Below are 13,700 nucleotides of genomic sequence, written 5' to 3'. Positions count from 1 at the left end.
CACATCTTTGGGTTGTGGGGGTGAAACCCACGCAGACACGGGGAGAAAGTGCAAACTCCACATGGACAGTGACCCTGGGCCGGGATTCAAACCCAGGTCCTCAGCGCCGTAGGCAGCAATGCTAACCACTGTGCCACCCCGGCGGTAACTTATACTTTAAACCACACAACTAAACAGACCCCTCTTATTCTTAGTCAAACTGAAAAATATACACCACTGGTAAACTGTGCACTATCCTTCAATTTTCCCAGAATCAATCCAAGTTATAATTTTCACAGCCTGATATCTTGCAATCTTAACTAAGTCTCTTGACTAGCATATTTCCCTTTGGGCTAAGCTGGACAATTCTTCCAGTCTCATTCAAACACCCCATAAATTTGGTCTCTTCAATGCACACAAGCTTCCCCCTGCATTCCTGCCTGGTGAACCATGGAGACTTTTGCTGCTCCCCGGCTTGCAGATCGAAAGATTGAACATCAAAGTTTTGCGTGATATTTTAGGAAAGCCTGTAACTTGATTTTTAGTGGCTTTCTCTGCATCCTTATCCTTGGCAATATGAATCATATGGGTCTCATATCTAGGTAGAAATTCAAATTAGCCTATCCTGGAGGTCAACTCTTTCACCTTGGAACTAAATGAACATGATAAAGCACAAATGTTTATAGTTGTGGGGAGACAGTGACAATGTCACTAAACGAGGAACCCAGAGGCCAAAGATATGCTCAGGAGGCATGGGTTTGAATCCCATCACAGCAGATGGTGAAATTTAAATTAAATTAATAAAAATTGAAAAAAAGGCTAGTCCCAGTAATGGTGACCAGGGTAACTATCATCGGTAGAAAAGCACATCTGGTTTACTAGTCCTCTGGGGAAGGGCATCTGCCATTCTTACCCAGTCTAGCCTACATGTGGCCCCAGACCCACAACAATGTGGTTGAGTCTGAACTTCTCTCTGAAGTGGCCCAGAAGCCACACAATCCAAGGGCAATTAGGGATTGGCAACATTCCCACATCCCATGAAAGAACTAAAAAAACATTTCAACGCTTATTCAGCACAGAGGTTTTCAAGATTAGACACTGTCTGCTGCCATTATCTCCTAGTGTAAAAACCTTGCACCTTCTTCCTAGTAAAACAATCTTCGCCTGCATTTGACCTCAAACCACCCAGGCTTACCATTAGGCAGACTCGAGAAGAGGCCACATGACTCCCTTCATTTTAACTTAATTTAAAGGCACAGTGCCAAAACATCAATCCTATCAACTTCAATTTGACAAGAGATGTTTCAGTGCACCCCAATTGGAAGGATTCAAACATGGAATTACCTAAAAGGGTACAGATTTGGGGTGGCAGAAACTTGTTCGAGGACTTGAAAGACAAGACAAATTGGAGACGGGGTGGTCGTTTTCAAGGACAGGGTCAAAGCTGGTTATCTCAAAGCAAATGAATGATGACAGCACATTTAAAGAGAATGTACTTGATGAAAGCACTGTTAATATCAGCTCATCTGGGCAGCAGGAGGGGCATTTGGATAGTCAGCAATTTGGTGAGAATAAAGTAGAGGAAGCAGGAGATTGATTACATGGACAAAATCAGGAGCAAATGCCAAAGGAATAGGAGGTCAAAGCTGAGATATGGTTGGATAATAAGCACCATACCAATGATGCTCTTGACAGGACACATGATGCACGATATAGCCAGGTGGGGAGGCTTCATCTAGGTGAGGCAATGAATACAGGCCTTGTTCGTCACAATCACATCCTATAAATTAACTTTTAAAATTCTGATCTCCATACTACTAAATGCAGCACTGAAATAAGTGCTGTCAAAGATGGAGCAGGTTATGGCCTTCTTCATTAAAGACATTACTTGGAAGTCTTCAAAATAATGAATATTTTGGACAGGGCAGATATGGAGAGAATATTTACATTTGTAGCAGAACAATTAGATTCCATAAATACAAGATATATTTACTTCTAATTCAATAAGGGGTTAAGGAGAAATTTCTTCACTTATTGGTTAGAATGTGGAACTCACTACTATAGGGAATAGTTGAGGCAAATAACTTGATACATTCAAAAGCAAACCAAAAAAGTGCAAGAATACAGAAAACAAAATAGAAAGATGTGCTGAAAGGAGGAGAGGATGCAGATGGAGTGGGAGGAATCAGAGTTTCAGGCTAAATAGCTGTTTTTGTTGTACATTCTATGTAATGTTATGCATTCAGTCCCTTTACTATTAATAATGACAATTTTGTATAACTATCCTTTATTGAACAAGTAACTTGATATGTTCACATACATTATATTTAGAGAATTATACTAACAGCTGTTACATAAAACAACTGTGTAGCTGTACAAGATTTGGACCATAGATGCAATCTTCTGTTCTAGAAGTGTTAAAATATAAAATCAATATTTTACATTTCAAAGTAGTAAAGTCTTTGATACAGGATTACATAGATATCAGGACAGAAATTTTGTCCTTCAATAATATTTGTACTGCCACAATTTTCCCAGTGCGTTTATAATTTCTCTCAGGTTATTAAATCCTGAAAAACAAGGTGTCAGCAATATTTCAGTTTTTAAAAAAAATTAAGTTACTCTGGTTTATATCATAGATAGTGAGGGGGAGAACTCCATCTCTGCTTCTACTGCAGAATACATCAAAAATCTCAGCATAAAATTACAGCATCCCTTTATAAATGCAGCACTAAAGGACTGCCGTGTCAGACACACAGTATTTGCATCACCACCACCTGGACATAACAGACATCAATCAGGGGCTGTTCATTCTGAGCATGCAAACTTCCCCACCTCCCCCAGCCCAGTCATGTGATGTTTTATGCCTCAGTGATGCAGACAAAAGAACTCAATTACCCAGGAATGATCCCCCTAGTTTCATTATTGGATAGCTAGTGATTTAATTTCAAATTGTAGAATTCATTTACACAAAGAAAATTATCCCACACTTAAAAAGCCAGTCATTGCCACCAAAAAATATAAAATGATCAGAACCATCCTTTGTGATATTCGTACAAAACACTGCACTACTAGACAACTGATAGGAAATGGCAGATTTGCCTTAAGACATTTAGTGTTTAGCAGTTGCAATTTATTAAAACTCCCTTCCATGGAAGTTTAAAATCAGCGAACAGTTCTTCCATTATTCAGAGTGCAACAGCACCACAAATTGTGCAGCCATATCTCCACGTACACCAACACCTTAAATTCTAATCACATAGGCGCATATGCTTAGTTTGAAGATTGTACATTCATACTTTGGACATAAATCATAGTGGTTCAGTTCCATAATAACATTGAACATTGCAGGTTTTTAGATGAAGGGAGGCTCAAACCATTTCCGGCACCACTCAATCTTGGTGCAGGGTGGGGAGTCAATTGGAAGGGCCACCTTCACTTGTTCTTCTGTCAAGCGCTCATATGCTGCTCTGTATTCTCTGTCAAAAGCATCTGAAATCACATGCATTGAGCAAGGTTAGAATGCAATTCAGTAATAAATTCAGAACTTACATTTTATTTTTGAAGATGGCAACTCCTCTCCAGGCCAACAGGCCAGAAGTCAGGCAATGATTAGTTAGAATAATTCAGCACGAAAAGAGGCCATTCGGTCCACAGTAGTCCATGGTTCCCCACATATTCACTATCTTCAATGCTGCACACGTTTTCCCCTTCAAGTAACAAATGCTCTTTAGAATGTTAAAATTGAATCTGCTTCAATTCATTCCCCATCATGCTCTGCATTCCAGAGCACCCCACAAACCACGAATAATGTTTCCACCTCTGGTAATTTTGGCAATCATCCTAAATCTGTGTCTGGTGGCTTGCTGACTTTTCTGCTACTCAAATCCTTTCTGTACATCCCTATCTCGCAACAACTTTCTCGACACCAACAACTCTGCCAGCTTCACAGAACCTCTAGTAGCATTCCGGTAAATCTTTTCTATACTTGCACTAATTCCTTGACATCTCAGCAAACGTGTGGCGGCCAGAATTATCTTAGGTAAAAGATGGCGTATTTGTGAAAGATTTATCATACATCCCTTGCTTTTGTACTCTGTTCATCTATTAATAAATCTAAGGTCCCAATTTTAAAAAAGCCTTCTTAACTTGTCCTGCTACCATAAAGATTTGTGTATATACATCCCAGTTATCCGTGCTCCTGCAACTACTATAAAATTGTACGAATTAGTTAATATTGCTACTCATTCTTCCCAACAAAACCTACCACTTCATCCTTCTTCGCATTAAATTCCACATGCTGAATTTCTGTCCTCCCGAGGTCTGTTACAATCTTTGCCTTTTGTCATCATTTATAATATTTGATCTGCAAATTAACTTATGCCCTGCATACCAAGTCGCATTGCAGTCCTAATACTGGTCCTTAATGAATACCACAGTACTCTTTTAATTTTTCCAACTAAGGGGCAATTTAGCATGGCCAATCCACCTACTCGGCACATCTTTCAGTCGTGAGGATAAGACCCATGCAAACACTGGGAGAATGTGCAAACTCCACACTGATAATAACCGGAGGCCGGGATCGAACCGTGAGGCAGCAGGAGCAAGAGTAGTCTACTTGGTCCCTTGAACCTCTCTGCCATTCAATAAGATTATGGATGATCGGATTGTAGCCTCTATTCCACATTCCCATCTACCCCTAATAACTTCTCACCCCCTTGCTTACCAGGAATCTATTTAGCTGTCTTAAAAGTATTCAGAGACTCTGCTGCCACTGTCTTTTGTAGAAGAGAGTTCCAGAGACTCACCACCCTCAGAAATAAATTCTCCTCATCTTGTTATTAAATGATCAACCTGTTATTTTAAAAAAGTGACCCTTAGTTCTAGATTCTCTGAATCTTCTTCACATCCATCCCATCTCTACCCCTCAGGATCTTCAAGATTTTGATCAAATCGCTTCTTACTCTTCTAAACACCTTAAGACATAGGAGCAGAATTAGGCCACTCGTCCCATTGAGACTGCTTCGCCATTCAATCATGGCTGATATTTTCTCATCCTCATTCTTCTGCCTTCTCCCCATAATCCCTGATCCTCTTATTAATCAAGAATCTATCTATCTCTGTCTTAAAGACACTCAGTGATTTGGCCTCCACAGCCTTCTGTGGCAAACAGTTCCACAGATTCACCACCCTCTGGCTGAAGAAATTCCTCCTCATCTCTGTTTTAAAGGATCGTCCCTTTAGTCAGAGATAGTGTCCGCTGGTTCTAATTTTTCCTACAAGTGGAAACATCCTCTCCACGTCCACTCTTTCCAGGCCTCACAGTATCCTGTAAATTTCAGAAGATCCCCCCCCCCTCATCCTTCTAAACTCCATCAAGTACAGACCCAGAGTCCTCAAAACAAGCTCTTCATTCCAGGGATCATTCTTGTGAACATCCTCTGGACCCTTTCCAAGGCCAGCACATCCTTCCTTGGATATGGGCCCAAAGCTAGTCGCAATACTCCAAATGGGGTCTGACCAGAGCCTTATACAGCCTCAGAAGTACATCCCTGGTCTTGTATTCTAGCCCACTTGAACATGAATGCTAACATTGCATTTGCCTTCTTAACTGCTGACTGAACCTGCACGTTAACCTTAAGAAAATTATGAACAAGCACTTCCCCATTTAGAAAATAGCCTATGCCTAAATTCCTCCTACCAAATTTTCATAACCTCACTTTTTCACATTGTATTTAATTTGCCACTTCAATGCCCACTCTCCTAGCTGCTCCAAATCCTTCTGCAGCCCCCTTGCTTCCTCAATACTATCTTTCCTTCTACAGATCTTTATATCATCTGGAAACTTAGCAACAGTGCCTTCAGTTCCTTCTTCCAGATCATTAATGTATATTGTAAAAAGTTGTGGTCCAAGCACAGACCCCTGAGGCACTAGTCACTAGCTGCTACCCTGAAAAAGACCCCTTTATCCCCACTCTCTGCCTTCTGCCAGTCAGCTAATCCTCTATCCATGCCAGGATCTTACCCTTAACATCATGGGGCTCTTAATTTATGAACAGTCTCCTCTGCGACACCTTGTCAAAGGCCTTCTCGAAATCTAAATAAATCACATCCACTGGTTCTTCTTTGTCTAACTTCCTTGTTACCTCCTCAAAGAACTCGAACAAATTTGTCAGACATGACCTCCCTTTGACGAAGCCGTGCCGACTCAGTCCTATTTTACCATGCACTTCCAAGTACTTTGCAATCTCATCTTTAATAACAGACTCTAAAATCTTACCAATGACCGAAGTCAGGCTAACCGGCCTAAAATTTCCCCGTCTTCTGCCTGCCTCCCTCCCTTCTTAAACAGTGGTGTTCACATTAGTCACTTTCCAGTCCTCTGGGACCCTCCCTGCCTCCAATGATTCCGGAAAGATCACCATCAATGCCTCCACAATTTCCTCAGCTATTTCTTTTAGGACCCTGGGGTGTAGGCCATCCAGTCCAAGTGACTTATCCACCTTCAGACCTTTCAGTTTCCCCAGAACCTTCTCCTTAGTGATGGCCACTGCACTCACCTCTGCCCCCTGATTCTCCTGGAGCTCTTGCATCCCACTGGTGTCTTCCACCGTGAAGACTAATGCAAAGTAACTACTCAGTTCTTCTGCCATTTCTTTGTTTCTTATTATTACTTCTCCAGCACGTTTTTAGTGGTCCAATGTCTATTTTTGCCTCTCTCTTACCTTTTATATATAGTGGATACATACCTAACCTCTCCAACATACCTAACCTCTCCAACTTTTCCTCAAGACAACCTGCCCATTCCTAATATTAATCTAATAAACCTTCTCTGAACCTGCTTCCAACGTCAGATCCGCCAGATGAAGCAGTGGTTTACTTCTTTCAATTCAGTATACTTTAATCACTGTTCAGGTTAATTTTTTTTTTAAATTTTAGAGTACCCAATTTTTTTCCCCCCCAATTAGGGGCAATTTAGTTTGGTCAATCCACCGAACCTGCACATCTTTTGGGATGTGGGGGTGAGACCCACACAGACACAGGGAGAATGTGCAAATTCCACACGGACAGTGACCCAGGGCCGGGAGCGAACGTGGGTCCTCAGCGCCCTAGGCAGCAATGCTAACCCCTGCGCCTCCCTCCTATGAATGTTAATTCCTCAATCAATCACAGAAATGAATTTGGTCACCACATTGCTGTTTGGGGAGCTTTTGTTTCCTAAATAACTTCAATGTTTCTTAAAGTGCTTAGGACATCCTGTGGTTGTGAAAGGTATGATATAAACACATCTCTTTTTCCTTAAAATTTAGCACAGATCAGCATCACTTCTCGTGTTCAATTCCAATGGCGAGCTATTCGGAAGGCATGGATACTTTCAAAACTGGTACATCTTTTGACTGGAGTTGAGAAAATTGCATCCTTAGTTTCAGTCTTAGCGATGCAGATTTTTGTTTAGTTTATGTTTTGACAAGAACTTCAGCAAGTCAGAAAAGTATTTTCTATGGTATGTATTTTAGTCTCCATCTACTAGCAGCTTCAAATGTTCTGTGAGCATTTTCGACACTTATCCAAGAAGCAGCAATTCTGCATGTTTCAGGGGTTAATATGGAAACTTGCAGTTCTGGTGTACAAGTTTTAGAATAGCCTTTCAAAAAAAAAAATAAAAAAATTGTGGACCCAATTTTCTTTTCCTCATTTAAAGGGCAATTTAACATGGCTAATTCACTTACCCAGTACATCTTTTTGGGTTCTGGGGGTGAGCCCAGACAGGGGAGAATGTAGTTTTAGCTTACAATACATGCTATCATCACAGCACATCAGTTAATACATTGCACACAACATAAATGACATCTGAAACTGTTCATTAAGAACATTAACTAGGAGCAGGATTAAGCAATTTAGCCCCTTGAGCTTGCTCCGCCATTCAATACGATCATGGCTGATAACATCTCGCCTCAACACTTTCCTGCCCATTCTCCATAAACCCTCAACCTATTACTGATTAAAAATCTATCTATATCCTCCTTAAATTTACTCCATTTCCTGCATCCACAGCACTCCTGATTCACAGCGAATTCCACAGATTCACGACCCTGAGAGAAGTAATTTCTCATCGGTTTTAAATCTGCTCACCCTTATCCTAAAACTATTACCTCTCATTCTAGATTGCTCCACAAGAGGAAACATCTGCTCTACATCTACTTTGCCAATACCGTTCATCATCTTGTACATCTCAATTAGATCTCCCCTCATTCTTCTAAACTGTGGAGTGGACTAAACTGCACAATCTCCCTTCATGAGGCAAACCCCTCACCTCAGGAATCAATCTCATGAACCACCTCTGAACGACCTCCAATGCAACTACATTCCTCAAGTATGGGGACCAAAACTGTTCACAACAGGTGCAGTCTCACCAATGCCTTGTCCAGTTGCAGCAACTCCCCGCCTTTTATACTGTATTCCTTTAGCCATAAATACCAAAATTCCATTTGTCCTCCTTATTATCTGCTGCTGTACCTGCATACTAGATTCATGCACGAGGAAACCCAGATCTCTCTCTCTCTCTTCCCCCCCCCCATCCCCCACACACACCGAAGCACTCATTCTCTCTTCATTTAGATAATAAGTTGTCTTTCTATTTTTCCAACCAAAATGGATATCCCCTCACTTATCTACGTTCTCGATCTGCCAAATTTTGGCTGACTCACCTAACTTATCCATAAGTGCATTTCTTAGTTCCTTGTTGCAACTTACCAGCCCACCTATTTTAATGGTATCTGCAAATTTGTAGTACCTTCTAACCTTGCATTCAAGACAATAATATAGATTATGTTTTTCTTAATTTTTAAATTTCATTTCTGAAAGTATAAAAGTGTGCAGGCGAAGGGACCATATTCAGAAGGACTGAAAATTCGGGGACTTCCGGTGTGCATCATGGAGTGAGTGTGCACACAGAGGCAGCTCCTGCCTAAGGTTGCAGAAAAGAGCTCTAATTTGGGCAGCACGGGTTGGAATTTCGATGAAAAGGCGTGGGTGAAGGTTCAAGGAGTATTTTCCCCCAGGAATAGGATGTTTCTTGGTTATCAGACCCTCAGAACAGTGCAAGATTTGTCTGAACAGCAGCAAACAAAAGCCTCTGCAAGCATGCAAGCGGGGGAAGGGCCAGTTTATAGGTCTCAAGCTGACCTGAGGGCCTTTATGAAAGCTGAATTCTAGCAGCAGAGGGAAGAACTGTGAAAAGATCTCACCAAGGCCATTGAAGAAGCGGAGACGGACTTCCGGTAGCGGTGATGCGGAGTTAAGCCACATGTTCAGTGGCTCCCACTATTTTCGGACTTTGGGGCTCTTTTAAGGGCTCGTAGTGGTGCTGTTTGGACTTTTCCCCGTGTGGGAACACTCCTCCTCAGATTCTCCACCGGTGGATGGCCTGGACTAGGAGTGGAGCGGTCAGAAAATCGGCTCTGCAGTTGCGGCTAGGCCGCACCGCAGCTCCCGCTACTTAAGGGCTTTTGGGCCGATTTGAGGGCCTCAAACGGCGCTGTCTCGACGAATCCCGGTGGGGGAAGGTGTCTAGAGGAGCATTCCCCATAATTTATGGTGCTCACCCAGAGTGGGGCAAAGGAAAAAGCTGCAGCAGCTCCCCAAGAAAAGCGGGGGAAGGACAAAATGGCGGCCGGCTGAACACCCGAGGACTGGTGGAAGTGGGCGCAGGAGCAGCAGGCCTCTCTTCTGCGCTGTTTTGCGGAGCTGAAGGCTGAGTTGCTGGACTCCCTGAATGCGACTACCAACAAGCTGCTTGGGGCTCAGGCGGCTCAGGAGGTGTCCATTCGGGAGTTGCAGCAGCAGGCCGCTGAGCGGGAGGAGGAGGCCGTGGTCCTCGTGTGGAAAGTGGAGTTGCACGAGGCACTTCACAAAAAGTGGCAAGACCGCTTGGAGGAGCTGGACGTTCGCACGAGACGAAAGAATTTGAGGATCCTGGGCCTGGCGGAGGGGCTGGAAGGGTCGGATCTCCCGTCATACGTGACCACGATGTTGAGCTCGTTGATGGGAGCGGGGTCCTTCCATTTGCCCCTGGAGCTGGAGGGAGCTCACAGAGTGCTGGCCAGGAGGCCTAAAGCAAATGAACCCCCGCGGGCGGTGCTGGTGCGGTTCCATCGATTTAGTGACCGGGAGTGTGTGTTGCGCTGGGCCAAGAAAGAGAGGAGCAGCAAGTGGGAGAATTCGGTAGTGCGAATCTACCAGGACTGGAGTGCGGAGGTGGCAAAGCGGCGGGCCGGGTTCAACCGGATTAAGGCGGTGCTGCATGCCAAGCAGGTCAGATTTGGAATGCTGCAGCCTGCGCGTCTGTGGGTAACATATAAGGACCGGCACCACTACTTCGAGTCCCCGGAGGAGGCGTGGGCCTTTGTACAGGCGGAGAAGCTGGACTCGAACTAGGGTCTGGGGACACACTATGGCTGTTGCTGTTTTTGCTGTTGCTGTTCTTCAATTTTGACATGTGTTTTTTTTATGCTAGTTTTCTTTTTGCTCTGTTTCCGGGTGGGTTTGTCTGTTAGGTATGGGTGTGGGGTATGTGGGGAACGTTGGGGGCATGTGCTTTATATGTTCTCTTCTGTACGGGGCTGGGGGTTGGGGTGAAACTGGATTTTGAGGAGCTGCGTCAGAAGGGTGGGGTGTGGCAGTGTGAAAGCGCGGGCTTTCCTCTGGTTGTCAGCGCTGCAGGGCAGGGGGGCGGAGCTGGAGGTGGGGGCGTGGCACTACTGGTTTTCTTTCCCGCGCTGAAGTGGTGCCAAGGAGGTGTGGCAAGAGGAAGATGACCCCATGCCGGGAGGAGATGGGTTTTGGCAGGAGCTGCCGGGTCAGCAGAAGTCAGCTGACTCACGGAAGTACCATGGAGGGTGCGTCGCGGCTAGGAGGGGTCCTAGCCTGGGGGGGTGGGGGGGGGGGATACCGGGTTGCTGCTGGAATGGCCAGGAAGGAGCTGGCGTGGGCCGGGGGAGGTAGAGGAGAGGCGTTATCGCCATGGGGAACGGGTCAGGCGGGGCGAGCTGGCCTGGGGCGAGCAGTCGATAAGCTATGGCTAGCCGGCGGGGGAGAGGGGCAGGTTGCCCTCTGATCCGGCTGATTACCTGGAACGTGAGGGGGCTGAATGGGCCGGTTAAGAGAACTAGGGTAATTTCTCATCTGAAGGGGCTGAAGGCGGACGTGGCTATGCTCCAGGAGACCCACTTGAAGGTGGCGGACCAGGTTCGTCTGAGGAAGGGGTGGGTGGGGCAGGTATTTCACTCAGGATTGGACGCGAAGAACCGGGGGGTGGCGATTCTGGTGGGGAAGAGGGTGGCGTTCGAGGCGGCTGAGGTGGTGTCGGACAAGGAGGGCAGATATATTATGGCGAAGGGTAGGCTGCAGGGAGAGAAGGTGGTGCTGGTTAATGTATATGCCCCGCTTGTTGGGCCGCATTCCGGACCTGGAGGCAGGGGGCCTGATCATGGGGGAGACTTTAACACAGTGCTGGATCCCCCACTGGACCGGTCCAGTTCAAGGACGGGTAGGAGACCAGCGGCGGCCAAAGTACTGAGGGGGTTTATGGACCAGATGGGAGGGGTGGATCCCTGGAGGTTTGGGAGGCCGAGAGCGTGGGAGTATTCCTTTTTCTCCCATGTCCATAGGGTCTATTCCCGAATAGATTTTTTCATCCTGAGCAGGGGATTGATCCTGAAGGTGCAGGATGCAGAGTATTCGGCCATAGCAATTTCAGACCATGCTCCGCACTGGGTTGATCTGGAGATGGGGGAGGCGCGGGACCAGCGCCCGCTCTGGCGCCTGGATGTGGGGCTGCTGGCTGAGGTGTGTAGGAGGGTCCGGGGAAGTATTGAGGGGTATCTTGATACCAACGACACGGGGGATGTCCGGGTGGGGATGGTCTGGGAGGCTCTGAAAGCAGTGATCTGGGGGGAGCTGATCTCCATCCGGGCCCATAGGGAAAGGAGGGAGAGGAAGGAGAGGGAGAGACTGGTGGGGGAGCTCCTGGATGTGGACAGGAGATACGCGGAGGCACCAGGGGAGGGGTTGCTGGGGGAACGGCGTAGTTTGCAAGCCAAATTTGACTTGTTGACCACCAGAAAGGCGGAGACACAGTGGAGGTGGGCGCAGGGCGCGGTATATGAGTATGGGCAGAAGGCGAGCAGGATGTTGGCGCATCAGCTCCGCAGGCGAGATGCGGCTAGGGAAATTGGTGGAGTGACGGATAGGGGTGGGAATGTAGTGCAGAAGGAGACAGAAGTAAATGGGGTCTTTAGGGAATTCTACGAGGAACTGTACCTTTCGGAACCTCCGATGGGGAGAGGGGGGATGGAGAGATTCATGAACAGGCTATGTTTCCCAAGGGTTCAAGAGGAGCTGGTAGAGGGGCTGGGGGCGCCGATAGAGTTGGATGAGCTAGTCAGGGGGATTGGACAAATGCAGTCAGGTAAGGCGCCGGGGCCGGACGGGTTCCCGGTGGAATTTTATAAAAAGTATGCGGATCTGGTGGGCCCCCTGTTGGTGCGAGCCTTCAATGAGGCATGGGAGGGGGGGGCTTTGCCCCCGACGATGTCGCGGGCACTGATCTCTCTGATCCTAAAGCAGGATAAGGACCCCTTGCAGTGTGGATCATACAGGCCTATCTCGCTCCTCAATGTTGACGCTAAGTTGCTGGCGAAGATCCTGGCCACCAGGATAGAGGACTGTGTGCCAGGGGTGATACACGAGGATCAGACAGGATTTGTCAAGGGACGGCAGCTCAACACGAATGTGTGGAGACTGCTAAATGTTATTATGATGCCGGCAGTGGAGGGGGAGGCGGAGATAGTGGTGGCGCTGGATGCGCAGAAAGCGTTTGATAGAGTTGAGTGGGGGTACCTGTGGGAGGTGCTGGAGCGGTTCGGATTCGGGGAGGGATTCATCAAATGGGTGAGGCTGCTCTACGCGGCTCCGATGGCAAGTGTAGTTACCAATGGAAGGAGATCGGAGTACTTTAGGCTCTACCGTGGGACCAGGCAGGGGTGCCCCCTGTCCCCCTTGCTCTTTGCACTGGCGATTGAACCTTTGGCTATGGCGTTGAGGGAGTCAGGGAGATGGAGGGGTCTGGTGCGGGGTGGGGAGGAACATCGTGTATCGCTGTATGTGGACGACCTGCTGTTGTATGTGGCGGATCCAGAAGGGGGAATGCCCCCTCGGGCCTTTTTTAGGAGGGTGACTAGCAGCATCATGAGCTTTGTTTGGGCGCATGGGACCCCGAGGGTGAAGAGGGTCTTCTTGGAGCGGGGTAGAGATGGGGGGGGGGGCTGGTGTTACCCAATCTCTTGGGGTATTATTGGGCGGCCAATGTGTCGATGGTGCGCAAGTGGGTAATGGAGGGGGAGGGGGCAGCATGGAAACGGATGGAGAGGGCGTCCTGTGGAGATACAAGCCTGGGGGCCCTGGTAACGGCGCTGTGGCCGCTCCCTCCTACGAGGTATACCACGAGTCCGGTGGTGGCGGCTACCCTCAAGATTTGGGGGCAGTGGAGGCGACATAGGGGAGAAGTGGGGGGCTCGATGGAGGCTCCGTTAAGGGGGAACCATAGGTTCGTCCCGGGGAACATTGATGGGGGATTTCAGGGTTGGTACAGAGCGGGCATCAGACAGCTGAGGGACCTGTTTATTGATGGGAGGTTTGCGAGCCTGGGGGAGTTGGAGGTG

The 13,700-nt window shown here is 46.9% G+C and overlaps 1 protein-coding gene across 9 annotated transcripts in view; it reads right to left on the bottom strand.

Moving 5' to 3' along the window:
• Positions 1-2,249: 2,249 nt before the first annotated feature.
• dennd4c (DENN/MADD domain containing 4C) overlaps positions 2,250-13,700 on the bottom strand; it is a 228,185-nt gene continuing 216,734 nt past the window's right edge. For all 9 annotated transcript variants that reach the window (XM_038804599.1, XM_038804598.1, XM_038804600.1 and 6 more), the window contains one exon: positions 2,250-3,471. In XM_038804599.1, the coding sequence (XP_038660527.1) occupies positions 3,335-3,471 (137 nt within the window). In that variant the 3' untranslated portion in view covers positions 2,250-3,334. The remainder of the gene's footprint in view (positions 3,472-13,700) is intronic.

The sequence above is a fragment of the Scyliorhinus canicula genome, chromosome 8 (genome assembly GCF_902713615.1).
Source record: "Scyliorhinus canicula chromosome 8, sScyCan1.1, whole genome shotgun sequence".
NCBI lineage: Eukaryota > Metazoa > Chordata > Chondrichthyes > Carcharhiniformes > Scyliorhinidae > Scyliorhinus > Scyliorhinus canicula.
Note: the sequence above shows the minus strand (reverse complement) of the source record. Positions and strands in the feature narration are given on the sequence as shown.